We start from the raw sequence: 20,950 nt of genomic DNA, 5'->3' as shown, positions 1-20,950 counted from the left end.
AAGGTACTTGATACCAAAAAGGGGCAAGGATGGTAAAAAAAAAAAAAAAAAAAAAAAGTTGGGGGGGAGGAGGTTATAAGTCAGTCTCACTTAGGAACATAGATTTAAAATTCTTTTTAAAAAGCTAACTTAATCTGTTTTTTTTTTTTAATTTTTAATTTTTAATTTTTTATTTTTTAATATATGAAATTTACTGTCAAATTGGTTTCCATACAACACCCAGTGCTCATCCCAAAAGGTGCCCTCCTCAATACCCATCACCCACCCTCCCCTCCCTCCCACCCCCCATCAACCCTCAGTTTGTTCTCAGTTTTTAACAGTCTCTTATGCTTTGGCTCTCTCCCACTCTAACCTCTTTTTTTTTTTTTTTTTTTTTTCCTTCCCCTCCCCCATGGGTTTCTGTTACGTTTCTCAGGATCCACATAAGAGTGAAACCATATGGTATCTGTCTTTCTCTGTATGGCTTATTTCACTTAGCATCACACTCTCCAGTTCCATCCACGTTGCTACAAAAGGCCATATTTCATTTTTTCTCATTGCCACGTAGTATTCCATTGTGTATATAAACCACAATTTCTTTATCCATTCATCAGTTGATGGACATTTAGGCTCTTTCCATAATTTGGCTATTGTTGAGAGTGCTGATATAATTAATCTGGTATTTTATAAACCACCCTATTGGATTTATCCCAGGAATTCAAGGTTAGTTCAACATTACAGAAAGCCATTAACGCAACATATCCCATTAACAGGATTAAACTAGAATAATCAGTCTAATAGCTACAGAATATCCACCCGTGATTTACAACTAAAATAGCCAAAGGAAAAAGGAAGGTTTTAACAACTTGCATTAAAAGAGAACGTTCTTATCTGGTTGAGGATTATCCACAGTGAACTCAGTGGCAAAACAAATGATTATTTTTTAACTCTCCCAGAGTAATCCTGACACGATCTTTTCTCATCTTGACAAAATTACTTGGACTAGAAAGGAACTGCTTTGTGTGACTTGCTTTCTATCATAATTTACATTTTCAAATTGTCGTCTGGAAGCAAAAATGGCTACTGCACAAAGTCTACCAGCAGACCCTAGAAATGGTTTCCCTATTCTTTCCTTTTGAAAAATTAAAAGCCATTAACACTAACCTGGGCATTATCCCATGTTTCTAGAATGCACACTTAACTAGCCATTTATCATGGATGATGATCTTTTCTGTGGCATCATTGTCAGGAGGGGTCGTCTAGCTGACTTCAGCAAAACCTGTGATTGAAATTGTCATTAAAGGTACATGGGTAGACTTCCTTCCACCCGTAATGTTAAAATGCACGCAGTCGCTGGTCTTGAATGAGGGGATTGCTAAGGCTGGAGAAACACTTCACAGGGTAGATTGATATTAAGTATAAAGCCACAGCTCTAATTTCTGTTAATTTTTATACCTTGGGAGCCTTTTTTGCTGTTATCATTCATGGCCATGCTGACACCATTTATTGTAAAGGGTCTCAGTAATTCCGGTCACTTCTTTAATGCTTCCTATATTTAATGTTTCCAGAGCAGAGAAGATTGGTTTAAAGTGGTAATTTTCTGTCTGCACTTTTGAGGTCCATGCAAGATGGCTGGTGCCGCATTTTATTTTACCAGATAGAATTCAGCCCAGGTATTAAGAGTAGGGGGCGTCCTTCACAGTGACAGTATTTGCTGAGGCTTTTTACTGTTGCTGCTGCTACTGTTGTTTTCCCTTAAAGATGGTCTGCGGTTCAGAGACAGGGAAAACCTAAGATAGTCCAGGGGCTGAGTAGCTGTTATAGGGTCCACCTGCGGTGGTTAAAGCCCCTGAGGGAACCTGCTCTTCCCTGTGCCTGCAGCTGTCTACCTTGGGCTTGGCCCTGGAGTAGGGAACAGGGAAAACTTGGAGATCTCCGAAGGTTCTAGTTACAATGAGACTCCTATCACGTGGGCTTCCAGACCAGATTCAGTGTATTGAAATAACTTGGAGACTTTGGGGGGAGCAAGCCGCCTTCCCCCGCCTCACACCTCTTCTGTCATAGATGAATGTGCCTTTTTATTTGCAGATCTTGTCCCAGTGGCTTCTAAAGATCCCAAGTGCTAAGTTCAAGGGCTATCCCTCCTTCTCATCCTGCCCCTAGATGTCCTAGTCTCCTACTATAAAGAAATGATAACTTGTGTTAACAAGGAAGACATGGGAAAGTTGCAATCATTGAATTAGCTTCCCTCAAGTTCAGTGGTTAATCGGGTGGTAAGTCATAGAGGCGGTGAAGGCCTTCTAGACCCACAGCAGAGAAAGTTTCCCATCCTTAGGCGTCTAGCGCTGATGCAGAGATAGAACTTGCGGCCATGTTCTCTCACTTCATTTTTCTGCAGAACGTGTTAGATCGTTACAACTTTCTCACCATTATGATTCAAGTTAAAGCTCTGAAGACCCCAACACACGTTCTTATCCCATAACCATTAAGTCCAAAGCTGCTTTCCTAAAACTGCCATCGAGGAGGTCAGTGATGATGGTAATACCTGATGTTAATGCATCTAGAATGAGCATGGCTTGGCTTCCCAGGAGCTAAACTGAATGAGGCCCAGATCACTTTGGATAAGCCACCTCCAAAGATGGGCACAGGACTTTGGTCAAAAGTCACCCATAAAGGGTTTTCTAGCCATAAGCTCTGACCATGACTCGGTTATAAACCCTGCAAAGAAGGAACAAATCTCTATTGGCCTTTAGAGCACGGTGCAAGACCCAGCTGTTCAATCAAGTTCTTGTTTGAAGTGAGTGGGCCAATCTGGCAGGAAAGCATGTTACTATTTTAAATTTCTACATTAACAGCTGTACATGTGCCCAGAGACTGGGGTGATGACCACCTCATATAACTGGAAAAAAAAAAAAGTGAAAGGCATAAATAAAATCCCAGCAAATTGGATTATCATTTGCAGTGGAATTGCCAGCAAAGGCAATGGAGAGAATATCACTGACATAGACTCCTACTTCAGCAAAGCATTTGATGCCTTCTCTGGTGAATTGCATGAATGGTGTTAATTCGAGTTGGCTGGCCCTGCATTTTGAAAATTGGCTGAAGGTGGGTAACCAGCCTGGCCGGGGTGGGGCTGAACCACAGCCCTTTCTCTTAGAATACTAATCCCCAGAACGGCCTGCCCAGTCCACTCACAGTAAGCTAAAAGTCACTTGACCTTGCTGGGTCTTAGCGTCTCCACTCTAGCAAAGAAGATAAGAATAGCACTTTGATTTAACTTGGCGCCCTTTGCCATTCAAGGAGCCTCACATACTTAATGGATGTTCTTTAGTTCCACAGTACCCCACTGGTGAGTATGGTTATCTTTAACATCTGAAGAAAGTGAAAACCAGAAAGCTGAAATAAGCCTGCAAATTACACTATGAAAAAAGAAAAATCATTTGAAGAAAGGAAAATAGGTTTTAGGGCCTGCCAAATCACTTTCGCTTCGGCTTTTCCTGTATTCAGTATTCAAGAAATTAATTGATGCGTTGTTTTTCAAATGATAAATTATTCCTCATGACACAGTTGTGAGAGAAAAGAGGAGACCAGAAGCAGTAAAGTGTTTTGCAGGCCACAGGGCAAGTCAGCAAGAAAGCTAACCATGCTAGCCTTTGAAATGCTAACTAGTGGCTTATTTTTTGCCTTTTCACCAGTATTTGGAAATATGCATGTTTGTTTTTCATACTAATGTTGCTTTATCAGGATATAAGGTATTATGACCAGTAACCTCTTTGGATTAGAAAACTAAAAAGTATCTTTTTAATACAAGTCCCTCCTAGGAGGATATCCAAGTGAAAGAAATGGTCTCTAAAACCACCTCTGATGAAACCTGTCCTTCCCACCACCCCCTCCCCCACCAAACCCAGCAGGCCAGGGTCATGATCTCCCTCTCCTGCCCAGGCGCTGGGCTGCCTGCTGGGGGGGGGGGGGGGGGGGGGGGGGGGCTAGTGTAATTTGACACTCAGAGAAGATCCTTTCCTAAACATCCTCCTCTAAATGACAAAATTATTTTCAGTAATTATCATAACATAAAGTGAATAATAACAACCAGGAAGGAAACACAGACAGTGACATTCCTGTTGATTTTCACATATAATTATGCCTGTAAAAAAAAAAAAAAAAAAACCCAAAAATTAAAACAGTGCAGTGTAAGGGAAAAAAATCTAGTCAGTAGGTTGTTGGTTTGTTTTAATCTAACAGTTTGAACTTGGATTACGGTACAGACAATAGTATGTAAATAATCGTCCAGTAAATAAGTGAGTTTTAATAAAACCAAATGAAAAAGGTATAGTTCAGGAAACTATTAGTTGTACCACTGATGTAATATTTTCTTTGTCCTTTAGTTATAAAGCAAACAATTGAAAAATAATGCATTTTAGGGCACGTGGGTGGCTCAGTTGGTTAAGCGTCCAACTCTTGATTTTGGCCCAGGTCATGATCTCACGATTCCTGAGATCAAGCCCCCCATCCGGCTCTGTGTTTACAGTGGTGGGGCCTGCTTGGGATTGTCTCTCTCCCTCTCTCTCTGACCCTCCCCCCACTCACACTCACATTCTCTCTCTCTCTCTTTCTCTCTCCTCTCTCAAAAATAAATGAAAAAAGAAATACAACAAAAAGAACGCGTTTCAATTTCTAAAACACTGAAAATTCAGTAAGAATACTTAACATAGGACCTAAAGGTTGCACTTTAGTGCAAAAATAAATACCACTCATGGTTCTCACCGTGTTTTACAGTTTACATTCTAAACATAAAAATTCTTTCCTGGATCCGGTACAAGGAACTGAAGTAGCTCAGGTCCTACCTGTTAGTCTTTGTAATAGTCTGTGCTACCTTTGTTGATTTCAGATCTACTGTATCAATGTAGGGATGCCTGTACCCCTAATGGGATTGGAGACACTGTGTCCAGAACAGGCTCAATAGATTCTAAAGCCAGTGTGTGCCGCAGAGACCCCGCTGTGAGGTGGGGGGAGGGCAGGGAGGGTTGGGAGTGGGAGCAGAAACTGGACATTTTCCAATTTAGACTCTGCACAGGGTACGTTTGTTAAAGGCTGAGTAGTGAAAATGTGCTCATTTGAAGATTTCATACATACTAAATCCTAACAATAACTGCAGCAATTTTAGGACAACAAAGGAGTTTTTGTCAGAAGGGAGTGTTTTATCATTGATTTTTATGTAGAATTGCTGGGCCACAGTGATAATAAATGGATGGACCTTTAGGTCGTTTTTTTATTGTTACATTTTGTACAGTTGCACCTGTTTATTTCCTGCACTGAGATACACGGCTCCCGGGGCTCGGCCCTTGATAGCCCCCTGCCGCCTGCAGACTTAGGCCCCCAAATCCGCATGTCTGTGTTTCCCTGTGTTTCCCCACCTCTTGGTCACTCTTGAAGCCTTAATATTTATCGCTCCTGCTTCCCTTTGGAAATTTTGCAAATTTCTCACGAATCTGTGGACTTTTCTCTTTCTCTACAGCAAGGGAAATCCCAGCATCATGGGCCAGCCCCTGGGAACCCGGAAACACCCCTGCTCTCTGCGGTTGTGCACTTCCCCTGGTCTAGAGAATCCACGGCCTGTGCCCACGCCCTGCGAGATCTTGCTCAGATGTGTGCACACTGTGTGTCCTTCCATCAGACCCTTATTCACAGGTTCCAAGAAAGGCCCCCTTGCCAGAGCATCCTGGCCTGGGTGGGGCGGCAGGGCGCCTCATGCCTCAGGGTCTCAGGCATCCCCTGGAGGACCCAAACCCTTGAAAACACTTGCTTTCTCACCAGCCTCCCAGGAACGGCTCAGGCTTCCAGTGTACTGATGGTCACGAGCCTGGGGTGCATGGTCTTGACCTATGAGAGAGGGCAAGCCCAGTCGGGCCTGTTTGGGCTGTTTGGCTCTCTGGCTGACATTAGGATCTTGACAGCCAGGTCAGGGAATAGGGCAGCACTCCAGGCGTCTCTGGGCTGTAAATGACGCCTGATCCCATCACGAGCAAGAGATTGCCTTTCTGCCTAGCAATGAGAATGGCATTTAAAATTCAATATCAGAAAAGATATTGACGAGATTAAGGGCCTGAAGGAATTGATTTATGAGGAAAGACCCAAGGAATTAAATATGTATAGCCTGGTGTAATAGGATATTAGGCTCGGAGCACAATTTCATTTCTATGATCCAGTGTTCCTGTTATCAGTCATCTGAACGGTGGAGCTCTCTCTCCTGGAGATGTTTCTCCCCCAGGGGTCACCGTGCTGGAGGCAGAGTGGAAGGCACCGTGATTGATAAAACAGGCCACAGGCTTGGTTACCCTTGTCCCTTGCCGTAAATTGAAGACCAGTTTCATCCCCAGGTGGAGGCGGATGACATTTTAAACTAGAATAGATCTTGAGGAGTCTTACCACCTTGTGTGACAAGAAAATTCAGGCTAGTTCAATTCCATCTTTTTTTTTTTTTTCTTCCCAAGGAGAGAAGTGAAAGTTGTTGCTACCAGGTGGTAAATGACTGTCCTTCCCCTGAGCCAGCTTTCTCTCCTCTGTCAGGAACACTGTTAGATGTGTTTGCCTTTAGGCACAGCCTTGCTTTTTGCATTATGGTAATATGCACTTGATTTTCCCCATCTCAGACTTTCCCTAACAACCGGGGATTGGCCCGGGATTCACAGAGATGGATGCAAAGCAGGCCCAGGTGACTTCATCAGCAGGACCTAAGGCTGACATTCTGAAGTGGTTCTGCAATCCGTGAGAACCAAAACAGGATTGAGAGGGCGGAGGGTGGCAGACAGCCTCTCCGCTGCCGTCCAGCCCGCTGCTCCCATGCGGCGCAGTCAGTAAATTTCTATCTCCTTTGAAAAAAAAGAGAAGTTGGAGGGTTTGGAGAGTACCGGGGGGGGGGGGGGGGGGCGGCGGGGAGGAGAACAGTATGCTGTGTTTGGGTAGCAGGAACTCACCAAGGAAGAAAGGATTAGTGCATGTATCCCGGCACCTTATGGCAGGACAAGGTGCCAGGGGTCTGGCAGAGCTGGCCGTAGGTGAGGTTCAGATTGCAGACTAAAATATACAGGGAAATCAGGTTGGAGGCAAGGGGCACTCACAGGGTGATGCTGGATACCCTCAGGCGTAGCCTAGATACGAAACCGGCTGCCCAGATTGGTCGGTCCAGACACAGTCGTATCTACCATGGCCTTTGGAAGTCCCTGGACTTCATTTCCTTAGGCGGTGTTTGACTGGCTTCAAAAGCACATCCCACTGAGTAGGGCATCTAATGTAGAGCAAAGTTACGGAGATGGAACAACATTTATTAAAACTGAGTCAAAAGAGCAAAACCACATTTAAATTTAAATCGATGACCCTCTGTGGGTTCAAATATCTCCAGCCTTTTATGCACGAATCTAACCTTCTGTAATCTGTTAGCCATATCAAAACTTTACCTTGGTAGCACAATTATAAAATTCAAGGAAAGAAGACAAAGAAGGGGCTACGGTTTTTAACGCAGAGTTCAATCCACTGCAGAGTTCACAGAAGTGCACACAAAAGCATGTCTGCCACCGGGCTTGCTTTTAAGTGGAAATGGCGAATGCCTAGGTAGAAGTCGTTGCTAGGAGGATTTTAAGTTTGGCATGTCCTGATTTCCATTTTAAACTGACAGTGCCGTGTGGTTGCCAGGGTAGGAACCACGGTTTAAAGCAGGAAAATTGAGACGTGCGAGTGGTAAGGTCTCTCCCAGACAGTGTGGCCCTGGATACATGGCTTAACCTTTGTGTGCCTACGACTCGCCCATCTGTAAAAATGGAGATGCGACCTCACTTATTCTGGGGCTCCAAATAACATTTGTAATGCTCTTTGAATTTGCCAGAGAGAAAGACCCATTACGCGCTGAAGTCTGCATCCCCAAAGAGCATTACAAATTATCCTATTAAATCAGTGGCCTGGAAATACCAAGATGTGTCAGGTGCGGCCTTTATTTACCTGTTATTGTCTGCCAGAGTGTTTGCACTTGATTGGCATATGGATAATTGTCTAATTGGAACACCCTCCATTGTAACCGCCAAAAATTGGAATAGTGCATCTGCTTAATATCATACTGTCCACTGTTGAATTAAAACTATGCTGTAGCTCAGCCAGTCCAACCGAGAGACTCTTCTGATTAAGTTCTAGCTGCCTGTGAACTTCTGTAATTGAGACACGTTAGTACTTGAACATCCTAACTAGAAAGGATATGATACGGTCTCATAAATTTCAAGTGAAAAAGAACCAGGAAGGCGGACTTAAATTATCTAGTTGTGGACCATCTCACCACTGCTTTGAATACATAAATATTAGGCTCACGAGTGTATGCTTTGTAAACAAAAGAAGGCATTCATCTTGAAGAATGCAGAAAACAGCCTAGGGATGTTGATTGTATTTTTCCTCCGGTGGTGGTTTTGTTCTGTTTCTGGTGGAACATGGGGAAGAAGTTATAAAATTATACATTCATTGAGTAGATTCCCTTAGCCTTTTAAGAAATAGTCCCCATTAGATTAAGAAGGCTATCTGGAACCACCAGAGTAATGAATCAAAATGTCTTAAAATGTCTTAAATGGAGCTGCTCTTTTCCTCTGAAAGTTCCATATATCCATATGTCTCCATATGTCTAGAACAATAAATCACACGGTGATAGATTCTCAGGTAGTTTTTGTTATTGTGGTTGTTTTGGTTTTTGTCCATGTGTGTGCAGTTTTTGGTTTTGTTTTGTTTTACTAGATCATGGTTTAATCCCATAGCAGTGGGGAAATCAGAGGAAGCATTCATTCATTTCTGTACTCATTCATTCATTCAGCACCTACACTATGTGTCAGGGACGACCTAACGACTGACCCTGCCATTGGTGGGTATAGTCTCGTTGAGATACCTGTGACAGGTAATCTTTCGTATGAAATGCTTTGGGAGTGTAGCAGTTCGGACAATTAACTTTGCTCGGTTGATTGAAGGAGGTCTTTACTGCAAAAGAACCCAAGACACTGCATATGGTCCTGCAGCTTCTGCCCTGGATAAAGGCACCAGGCCAGATGGGCAAGTGGAAATTAAATCGAGCCCCCACATCACCACCAAACTATGTGCCCTAGTGAGGAGTCTTGTCTTCCTATTGGATGGGGCTGTTTTCTAGTGCATAAAGTCATCCTACGGGTGGTACTCATCGAAAAACATTCTTTTCGATGTTGGCCTAAAAATGAGTAGGAGCCTGCCAAGCAGAACTCTGGGTAATGATCTTGTCACAGAGACATGAAAGGACCTCACACATCCAGGGAAGGATGAGATCAGGGCTTTGGATTTTCTCCAGTAGAGTTTGGAGAACCAAAAGTATTTTTTAATTATATTATTGAAGTATAGTTGACATGCAATGTTACATTAATTTCAGGCATACAGCATTTTTTGGTGTTGAGTTGTATAAGTTCTTTATATATGTCGGATGTTAACCCTTTGTCAAATATGTTATTTGCAAATATCTTCTCCCATTCAGTAGGTTGCTTTTTTGTTTTGTTAATGATCTCCTTCACTGTGCAAAAGTTTTTTATTTTGGTGTAGTCCCAATAGTTTATTTTTGCTTTTGTTTCTCTTGCCTTAGGAGACACGTGTAGAAAAAAATACTGCTATGGCTGATGCCAGAGAAATTACTGCCTACCTTTCCTTCTAGGAGTTTTATGGTGTCAGGTCTCACATTTAGGTCTCTAATTCATTTTGGGTTTATTTTTGTGTGTGGTGTAAGAAAGTGGTCCAGTTTCATTCTTTTGCATGTAGCTGTCCAGTTTTCCCAACACCATTTATTGAAGAGACTGTCTTTTCCCATTGCATATTCTTGCCTCCTTTGTTGTAGATTAATTGGCCATATATATGACTATATATATATATATATATATATATATATATATATACCTATATATATATATAGGTTTATTTCTGGGCTCTCTGTTCCGTTCCATTGATCTGTGTGTCTGTTTTTGTGTGTGTCTGTGCCAGTACCATTCTGTTTTGATGACTGTGGCTTTGTAGTATATCCTGAAATCTGGAATTGTGATACCTCCAGCTTTATTCTTATTTATCAAGATAGCTATGGCTTTTTGAGGTCTTTTGTGGTCCCATACAAATTTTAGTATTATTGTTCTAGTTCTCTGAAAAATGCTGAGCCAACCATATTTTTTAAGCATGGGAGCACTTTCATTTTTTAGGAGGTCACTTCTGTGAGGAGTACAGGGTGAATGACAAGGGGGACAAGCAGAGCCAGAGGAGAGGAGAGGGGCTGCCTTAACTACGACAGTGAGGCTGGGAGGGAGAAAAGGCAGAGGACCGGGCAGGGAGGTTCCCAAGGTGATAAAAGGGGAGGGGTGGACTTCCGGGTTTTGGGAATGAGGCACCGACTGTAGAGTCACCCTGGTAAGGCATAAGCACGTAAGATGTGGAGTTGAGGCCATGGGTGTGAACAGAGCACCTGGGGAAGGTACCGAGTAGGAGAAGAGAACCCGGCATGCTAGTCAGCCAGTAGAAAAGCATCAGTGATTCAGTGACGATAGTTTGAGTGGAGTACTCTAGATGGAAGTCACAGTGTGGTAGAATGAGGTTTAAATGAGCATTAAAGGAAACAGTGGCATTTATTCCAGTTACACATTAGAATTCTCTGTTAAGGCATTTTTTTAAACGTATCATTGCCTAGATATTCTGAGTTAATTGGTCTTCTTGAGGGCCCAAGAATCAGTCCTATTTTGAAAAGTTCCCCATATTAAGAACGACTGCCCTTGAAGTGTAAATGGAAGCCTCAGCAGCCAGCAAGCATCTGATGAGAGGTTTAAAAATCACAAGGGGTGTAGAGAAGTACCCAAACATATTTCCAGTGAATAACCTTTATATGATTAGACAGCAATTAGAACTATCTGACAAATAGTAGAAAACCAGGTGGGTAGTGCTAAGCGTTAGTGTGGCCGTGGGGCACGGGGACTCTCGTACCCCACTGGTGGGCGGGTGGACTGGCACAGACATTCGGCACAGCAGCTTGGGCAAACTGGCATCTTGGGTACACCCTAGGAAGCGGCATTTCCCCTGCTGAATGCCTAGGGAGTTCTGCCGCAGGTCCGTAAGCTACCATGCACCCGTATGTTCCACTGCAACCTTGTATAGAGTGAGGAGAGCTAGAGATAATCTGAGTGGCTTTCTCTGCGAGAGTGGATTAGGTATAACCGGGTGGATGTAGCTCAGAGATTGTTGTACAGCCATCAGGAGCAACAGATGAGATACACACATATTAACAGGAATGGGTCTTTAAAAAATAATCCCTAGTAAAAACGTAAATAACAAGAGATACGGCAACATCCCATAAGAATGCATGCTCAGGAAACAACAATATGTATTTTAGAAAAACACATTCAAACAAAGATGGAAACCATTGAAAGTGGTTGCCTACATATAAAGAGGAAGTGGGGATGAGAGAGAAAACATTTTATTTTTAAAAGTGTGATTCCACAGAGGGGAAAAGTACAGCCTGGGGAATAGAGTCAATAATAAAGTAATAATTTTGTGTGGTGACAGATGGTGACCACACTTATTGAGGTCAGCTCTGAGCAATGCACACATTTGTCAGATCACTATGTTGTATACCTAAAACTAATATACCATTGTAGGTCGGCTATACTTATATAATTAACATTTTGTATTTTTATTTATTTTTATTATTATTATTTCTTTGAGAAAGAGCGCATGTGAGCAAGGGCAGGGTAGATGAAGAGAGAGAGAGAATCTTAAGTAGGCTCCATAATGAAACCTTTTTGTAACCTGAAGTCTTCGTGGGGAGAAGAGTGTATTGGCAGCTTCTTCTGTGTTGTCCAAAGACCTTTGTGCAACTTCGTTTTCAACGGCTGCATAGTTTCCCTTGAACAGATGCACCATCACTAACGCAGCCGACACCCTTCCGCTGGACATGAGTTGTTTCTGAGCGTTGCTACCCCCAGTGTGGCAGGGAACAAACCTAAGCTACCTACTCTTGAAGACGATTTCCTGTCCTTCCTTTGGCTCATTTTTAAAGGAGGTTTAAGGATCGGATCTGAAACTTGTCTAATATGTAAAAATTCACCGGGCGTCATCGAAAGTCAGAACACCAGATCCCCCGAGAGCTGTTCTGGGGCCAGTCATGAATGACAATGAAGGAATAGAGTCACCCCCCAATGTTTGGAAGCAGTCATTTTAGGTACTTGTCACGGTGCCAGAGGACAATACGGGCTCCTCGGTTTCTGTGTTTCAATCAACTGATGCACAATAAAATCACACAAGGTGTTAAGGGAGCCGGTGTGGGACGTGTGTACTACCTCACGTGTCGTTATGATACGGGCTGGTGGTGAAATAGGGTTTTTAGAGTATTGCAAGGATATCGCCGCTTACGCTAGGGGGCACGAAAGTTGGTTCCTGAATTTACATCCAGTGCCAAAGGAGGGAACAGGGCAAGCCAGCCCAAGGGAAAGCAGAGTGTGTTTTTCTGAGTGCTTCCTAGTCCCCAACACACCCCAAAACTAGGTTTTAAAGACTTAATTTAATCCTTCCAGTTGGTGGGTTTAAGCATCAGAAATCCAGCGCCAGTGTTTATTCAGGCCTTGATAGTTAAGAGCTGGCCAGCAGCCGCACAGCCGGCTTGTCAAGGCCCCAAAGAAGCAGCCTTGATGTTGGAGACAGCCACCTTCGTGGCAGGAATGCACTAACATTTCAGATCATTAGTGCGGCATTTGTTATGTTCGGTAGCAGAAAAAATGCTCCTCTGTCTTTCCCGACTGGTCCTTTGTTGTTAAGAAGCTTTGAGCAGACACAGCCATTGCTACGGCCTGTTTGGAAGCTCTTGAATGTATTTTGCAGCCCACGTTTATAGTCACATACAGCCCTGTTCCAAAGAATTAGTGCCGGGCCGTACCGTGCTTTTGGCAGACAAGGTAAGCCTCAACATGAGTTACAGTTGATAGGGCGAGGAAGGCTCAAGGCAAGGCTTACAGAAATCCCTTCAGTGGCCCTGCTTAAAAATAGCAGCGTAGGCCATAGCTTAGTGTTTTGACAGCTTATATCAGCAGTTTTCTCGGCTGATATATTGATTGCAGTTTGGACTTCAGTCCTGCTGATCTAATAAAACATCACCGTCATAACAGAGAAAGTAAAAGGATCTTTTGTGGACCCAGCCACTGGGTGAGGTGGCTTCACGGAGCCACTGTAAGGCCGGTTTTCCTGTCCTATGGAAAATGAAGAAACAGTGGATAAGTTGACGGATTAGATCCAGGTTTTTTTTTTTATTATTATTTCATTTCTTCGTCTATCAAAACATGTTGTCTACTAACACTGTTCTCTACATGTTGACAAATGCGCATTTGTTCGAAGGATTATGATGATGCCTTTGCAAATAGCTCGAACAGATTCGTTTCGTTGCATAGCAGTATCGCAAATGGCCTAATAATGTGTCAAAACCTGCAATACTCATTACACTAAGTGGTGGGGGCGTGCCGCCTGGGTGGCTCAGTCAGTTAAGCTCTACCTCTTGGTTTGGGCTCAGGTCACGATCTCACGGTTTGTGAGTTCAAGCCCCAAATCCGGCTCCGTTCTGACAGTGCAGAGCCTGCTTGGAATTCTCTCTCTCTCCCTCTATCTCTGCCCCTCCCATGCTCGCTCTCTCTCTCTCTCTCTCTCTCTCTCAAAATAAACTTTAAAAAAGAAAAAGTTAGCTGAAGTCTGGATTAAGCCCTTAAGCCATAAAAAAAAAAATCTTCTCAGGTTTCGAATGGATATTTTTAATATCTTGCCATCTCCTGGCCATCATTCTATTTACCTTAACTATTCTTACTTTCACAGCAACTGCTGACCATCCAGGAGGAGTTAAACAACAAGAAGTCGGAACTGGAACAAGCAAAGGAAGAGCAGTCGCACACGCAAGCATTACTTAAAGTCCTCCAGGAACAAGTAAGTGAACGCAACATCTCTGCTTCGTGCATACGCTGACGTGCACGTCGCTCGTATCAGACACCTGTGCAGACTTTCCCGAAGTCAGTCTGTGGGACAGTCGGCCTGCACCCTCTCAAACCTCCTGGCAGCTTCGCTATGTAGAATCTAAAACCCGTTTTCACTCTTGCACCTGCGGAGATCACCTGAGCCTGCCAGCGGTGTGTCAAAGTTCATTCCAAAAGACAAATGAATTTTGATAAAGTTTTAAACCACCGGAGGTACAGACAGATCCCCAAGCAAGCGGGTAGTTTCCTCTTAAGGATAAGAGTGAGGGAAATGTGTTTAGCATAGCCCATGGCTTTCACGCAGACATCTGAATGGAGAACGACTGAGTCACGGGGACATTAAAAAAAGAGCCTTCCCCGTTTGTGCATCAGGGCACTCATCTAACCACAGTGAGCAACCAACCTTTTATATGAAGTTTGTAAATCTGATCGTTTCATCCTGGCTTTCTTTGATACTGAAGTGTGGCCTGACATTGATAAGTGGATTTGAAAGTATTGTCTTACAGCAGGGTAAGATGGATTGCTCGGCTACAGAGTGAAATCTGAGTGAAATCTAAGCCCAGCACCTACACGGGAGAGCTCTTGAAATGCTTGCCTCTTTCTGGCCTTCCTTGCTGCCAGCAATGTAATGAATGGTAACTGGGAGGGAGAAAATCACATAGCGTAACCCCAACCCTTTGGGGGGGATCAAATTTAGCTTGTTTTACATTTCACACCCACAGTGGCTTATGAGAAGGTTATTTGTATAATATAAATAACTTCAGAAGTGGTGTATCTAAAAAAGTGACGTCGGGAGAATAGTCAGCTGTGACTCAGTCACTTTACAAGCGATTTTTCGTTTTTCATGGTTTGGGGGCAGGAAAATGTAGTTTTGGTTAGTTTCCCCTAACAGTATAAGGGATTTGTGAGTAGGAAGTGAAGATGTTGGATACTTCATAAGCTTTTATAGCTTTGAAGGAGAATATAAAACTAATGATTATGTGATTAGTACAGATAAAATAATGCAGACTGAGGCTGAATCTACTGTGTGATTTTGGAGAAGTTAGACTGAGCTGAAAACTGCTGACAAAATTCGCAGCGACCTGCCATCCAGGAGACTCCCGAGTCTCCAGGCTTTCCTCCTCTACGTTACAAAGAGACTATCAGCATTGTGATGCTGTTTTGGTCCATATTAGCTCCTGATCAGACATAGCTCTGAGCCTTGTCGTTTTGTTCTGACCCCCTCTCTCCTCGATTTGCTGGGATGGGGAGGGGTGGATTTGTCCTTTCTCCACATGACTCAGATCCTTTACGTACATGGTCTCTTTCGACGTAATGCTATTGCCCACTTAATAGACTATAGTGAAAACGTAACTTTTTATTCACTGGAAAGCCAAAAAAAAAAAAAAAAAAAAAGTCAGTTGACTCACTTTATTGCAATTTTCCGGAGCCAAACCCACAACACCTCTAAGGTATGCGTGTTTTGGACTTGAAGTCTAAACCCCAGTCATAAAAAAACAGATTCTGAGTTTCGCAGAAAGCACCGGTACATTCTTGTTGTGGCATGCACTTTTAGAGGGCAAAAAGTGCACGCACAGGCAGTGGTGAAGCATCACACTTCCATCTTACTACTTAAACAGGGAACATGAAGAAGATTCAGAACAACTAAAATCATTAAAGAGCTAGAAAATCAGACCGGGAAGGAATCGTGTTTCAGTCTGCTGTACTAATTTAAACGGGACGGCTCTTTTCAAACAAAGGCATCAGAAAGACATGTGTCTGAGCAGACCGGGGACACACTGCAGCCACGTGCATTTGGCTGCCGTAGCCACCAGCAGTCTATTTTGTGACATCCTCTAGCCCGGAGCCCCTGTCATCCTTGCGGTTGGGAGCACGCATTGGCCGTGTTCCTTCCATCTCCTCGCAGCCACCCCCACGCCGCAGACAGACATACACTTGCAAAGGCACCTGTGTACTTCCAAGAACATTGCCCGATAAGGCTTCCTTTGGACTTATGTAGAGTACGTGTGTAAACACTTCTTCAGTGCCTGCATACATAAGGCCTACACAAATAGCATCGCTCCTGGACAGTATGACTGCACGGGCTTAGATGCTGTCTCACCCACACACACACACACACACACACACACACACACACACACACGAGAGAGAGAGAGAGGAAAAGATACACCTTTTTCTGAAGACTTGGTATTCTGCTATTTAAAGTGATGCCACGTGATGGGAATCCTAAAAAGCAAGACTAGGTTGTGAGGGAAGGCCCTTACCATCCCCATTCAGGGAAGGCAGGGTTATTCCCTAGGCTCCCCAGAAGGTCCCCGGCCCTCCTTGTTTGCTAGGATGCGGCTCCTCCGGGCCCCTGGCTCCCGCCCCTCGCCTCCTGTGCCACGGTGGCAGCGTCCGGCGTCTGGCGCTTGTTCACAAGCCCAGGTACCCACAGACGAGACGCTCCTCTGCTCCACCTGGAGGAAGCGAGTAGCTCCAGGAGAGGAGGACAGGGAGAGGCCGGTGAGGGCATGGCAGTGGCTAGCCTGCCGCTGCAGGAGGGAGCGCTGCCCTGTGGCCGTTCTGGCAGATGAGAGCAGGGGAGGGAACAGAAGCGGCAGACAGGGAGCACCGGGGAGAGCCAGCTGGGGGTGTGGCAAGACAAGAGGGCGTGGAGTGGCACGACGGAGTCTGCGTAAAAGGGAGGAGAGCCATGGGCACGTCTGTGCTGGTAAACACGGAAAGGTGGAGCGGGTCCTTGCCTTCTGCTGCAAAATAACAAAGCTTTCAGAGCTAGGCCCGCTCGACCCGACGGAAGCACGAACCGCGGGACCTACGGTGAGCCAAGAGAAAGACGATAAGGAACACCTGCAACGAGAAAACCTTCGGACGGGAAAACACGGAGGGTCTTGTTCAGTCCCCCTGTGCCCTCTGGTAACGGATGGCCTGGCTATCGCGCTGGCACCCTTTTCTTCTCACATCCGTAACACGTCGCGATTGCTGTGTGTGGAAACACCCGTGATGTAGCCCCGAAGACCAGCGGGCGGAATTGTTGTCCCAAGTGGGAGCCACGTGGAAACGAGCCCAAGAGCCTCTGGTCCATCGTCGGCTGCCCCAGGCTCAGTTTCTACATGTTCCCCTTCCTTTCGCAAAGCCCCTCTCTTGACACGGACAGCGTGTGGCTTTCTTGCCGACGGTTTGACATTGCCTAAACACACACACACACACACACACACACACGCTTTCATTTTAATATGCACAAATAGCCAGAAAGAACCAGCCTGTCAGATCGGACACATCACGGGTGTACGTGCATTTATTTTCTTTCAGACTTTCAGCATTTATTTCCCACCGTTTTATTTTAGGCTTAAAAAAAAACAATGATCCAGCAGGGGCTGCTTCCTAAGCATTAAAAAGCCAGGAAGCAGTGCTGGCAACGGCCGTAAGGCCCGCCCCCCCCTTGCCCTTGCTCTCAGCTCCCAATGTCTGCTTTGATAAAACGCCAATTAAAGGTTTCCAGAAATCTCCAGATAACTGATTATTGCTAAGCCTTCAGAGAGAGAGTAGAGGGAGTAGTGTTTTCAGGTGTTCGCTGTTAAAAATCTCATTTGAGCAATAGCTTTTCTTCTAATGCCTCAGTGACCAAGGAGATGTCTTCCCGATTCTTCCTTTGCAAAAAAAAAAAAAAAAAAAAGAAGAAGAAGAAAATCATCTTTTTGTTTAGGCCTCCAGAAACAATGCCAGTCATTCAAATATGTTCTCAAGGAGGACATGTACAATAGCACTGTGGCATGTTAAAACAACGGAAAATACATCATTCACGAGTAATCATTAGTCTAACATCAGCTGGTGGCAACTTGCAAACACTGCAGGGTTTAAATTAATAGCAATACAACTAGGAAGTGAAATCATTTGTTATTCTTAAGAACCAATTTTATACATTTTATGCCTATGGAACTGCTTTCTGATCTTATTATTTAAAAAATAATGACCAAGACCCATTTATATTTTTTGCCAGCCACCGAGTTTTCTAAAATATTGGTCTCAAGCTTGTTTCAATAAGACTCATTAGAATTATATGCTCCATCTGGTTTTTTTGGTTCTCTTTCCTTGGAAGTTTTATAAAGTGCAACCCCGGATAGATCAGAGTTAACAGGATGATGTATATTTAACAGACATGCTTGCTTACTCATGTGGGGTTTTTGTTTTGTTTTGTTTCTTCTTGAAATTTGCAGTTAAAAGGTACCAAGGAATTGGTCGAGACCAACGGCCACAGCCATGAGGACACAAATGTAGGTACCACTGACCCAGTATTTGCTCTTGTTGCTTGATGTTGGTTGAATGCCCACAGGTATGTGGCACTTTATTTATGACACAAAGGAGATCAGAAGTCCTGCCCCTTGGTGGTTTATTAAGATTACTCTGAATGGTTTGGCAGTAAAGTGTGGCAGACAGGCACTGCTCTTGTTAGCTTAAGTTATCAAATGTCAGTTTTAGAGGTACTTGAGCTAATCTCTACCATAAAAATTCTCGTCTCCGTGAATTTCTTTGAGTCCTTTGTATTTTCAAAGCTATACACTAAGGACGTGTTGGGAGGGCAAATGGAATGAGACCAAACAGAGGGTAATAAGTTGTGTATTGCATGTGTATTTATTGAGTTTGCTGGTCACTGAAGATGGTAATGAAATGATTGCTATGCCGGAAAGGTTTCAGAGCAGACCCCGTCTCTCAGAAAAGCCCTTGAAAGCGACGCCTCTCTTGTTTCTGACCCAGAACAGGAGCATGGTGCATCCATCTTCTTGATACAAGAGTAATGGTGCAAGATCCCAGTTAGCACAGACTTTTTCTCTTAGGGTTCCTTGTGTATCCAGTTGCCCAAGATTAGTCCGGTGTTCTCTCTGCCTTGGAAGTTCTGTAGTCTCAGGTGGAATATTATGCCATGTAGATCATTGTCTCTCCCTATGTATGATGGTTGTGCTTTTGTCTTTTTAAAAATCTCTCTGATATCTGTACGTATTTGATTATCGTCATCACAGAAAATGCTTACTAAGCAGTTCTTTTCACATAACGCAGAATCAGACATGGTAATGAATGCCTGATTAAGCTAGAGCTGGGAGAAATTATACACTTCATGTTCACTCTTGTTTTAATTATATACCGTGGAACGCCTGACATCCAAAGTACCAAAAAAATCCCTCTTTAATAACTACTGTTCCTGCAAAACGGATATTTAACATATGACGTTTATGGAGAGTCTACTGCGTACATAGAGCTCTACTACGTGCTGGGGGGGTGGGGGTGGTTACAGAGAAAATAGAAGGCTTGCTGTCTGCCTTCCGAGAACTTGTAACTGAGTTGGGGATGAGGGAACACACGGGCGATAGACAGGATGTGAAAAGTGTGTCACAAGGGGAGGCAGCTGTGATGCGGTGTAGTTTGAAATCTGGACTTTGCTGCCTATTAACTGTGTCAACTGGGGGCAGGTCAGCACTTCTGAGTTTCATTTTCCTATTTGTAAAATGGATGGCGATACCTACCTCAAACATGTGTCATGAAGTCGTAACGGGCTGAGGCATGTGAGACGTCACTACGATGGTCTCGCGGTGGTGGACAACCGAGAACAGCTTCCCAGATCGGTGGGATTTGGGTTAGCTTTGGAGAACGGAGAGGATTGAGAAAGCAGAGGAGGAAGCCATGCATACAGAGCTCTCCACGGGCAACATTGCCACCTAAATAGTTTCTCTTCCCACTCCAGTATTTCATAAACCCCCGCCTTACCGTGGAGCCTTTTTTCCAGGGTCCTGTCGTCCTGGGACACATTGCTGCCGCATTCGTGACCAGAACCTTCACATGCTTCTCCCTCAGAGTCAGTCCCTCTGTGTCTCCTGAGGAAAGCCGCCGTCAAATCCAACAAGGCAAAGTGGCAGGATGCCTCGATTTCCTGGTCTACAAAATGGGGATGATATTACCTGTCTTTCCTTCTTGTAAGGCTTATGGTGAGAAGCAAATGAGATAATGGATGTGGAGGCACTTTGTAATTGTGAGGTTCTGAGCAGGAGGCTGTTATGATTATAAGCTCATCTGTTGGTCGAATCAAATTGACGATGCGTGTGAAGACAGGCCTCACACAACATCTAGTCCCTTTCGTTTTGAGAAATGTCAAAAGGCATTCATTATTCAATGAAAAAAGTGGAAGGTCATCTTTGAAGTCTTTTATCCTTTCTAGAAGAAAGTTTTTAGCTTTGAAAGAGACCTCTCTAGAATCCAGGGTGTGGGCTGAAAAAGCCCACAACAGAAAAGTCAACAGAAGCAATGACTGTTGAGAGACAGGGTTGAGGCCAAGTAGGAGGGAGGTGCAGCACTGTGACCAAGGGTGGGTGAGAGGTTTGTGGAATGATGGAGCCCAGCAGCACTTGCCAGTGCCCCCCTCCATGCCCCCCTTTCTCACTGCGCCAAAGGTTGGGCTAGTTTCTATAATCGCTGCCTATTCTTTTAGGGCTTTCCCAGCAGGTGGATAATCCACGGGTCTTGCTCTTTTCTGTCTGTAATGTTGTCTCCTTTGGGCAGTTCCCTACTACCTTTGCTGGGTTATGTGAATGAAAAAAAAAAAAAAAGTTATTTTGGCCACACATTAGAAGCGCTTGCACAGTATCGGGTGAAGGTAGTTTTAAATGTCTGAAATGAAGTCTCTGTCTCCTCTAAAGTTTCCATCGGCCTTGTGGTGGTAGAAGGCATCAGGCTTTCAAACTAGATTGAGAAGATTTGGGTTCATTTTGATTCCTGAATAGCCATGTGACCAGGGCAAGTGATTTGACTTTCACCTTCCTCATCCGTAAGAGTGCTCAGGGAAACCAGGTACATAAACACTTGGCTTAGCATATCAATTCCCTCTCTTCATCTAGCCACATAAATAGTAGTTGGTATAGAAGGCAGAATTTTGACAGGATGAATTTTGTATTGTTGTT

At 44.1% G+C, this 20,950-nt stretch overlaps 1 protein-coding gene across 10 annotated transcripts in view; it reads left to right on the top strand.

Moving 5' to 3' along the window:
• Positions 1-20,950, top strand: part of ENOX1 (ecto-NOX disulfide-thiol exchanger 1) — a 555,654-nt gene that overhangs the window by 477,532 nt on the left and 57,172 nt on the right. For 8 of the 10 annotated variants that reach the window (XM_078433328.2, XM_078433335.2, XM_060637116.3 and 5 more), the window contains 2 exons: positions 13,849-13,956; positions 18,221-18,277. In XM_078433328.2, coding sequence (XP_078289454.1) covers positions 13,849-13,956; positions 18,221-18,277 — 165 coding nt within the window. The remainder of the gene's footprint in view (positions 1-13,848; positions 13,957-18,220; positions 18,278-20,950) is intronic. The other 2 variants (XM_078433342.2, XM_078433340.2) reach the window with 1 other exon arrangement.

The sequence above is a fragment of the Panthera onca genome, chromosome A1 (assembly GCF_046562875.1).
Source record: "Panthera onca isolate mPanOnc1 chromosome A1, mPanOnc1 haplotype 2, whole genome shotgun sequence".
NCBI lineage: Eukaryota > Metazoa > Chordata > Mammalia > Carnivora > Felidae > Panthera > Panthera onca.
Note: the sequence above shows the minus strand (reverse complement) of the source record. Positions and strands in the feature narration are given on the sequence as shown.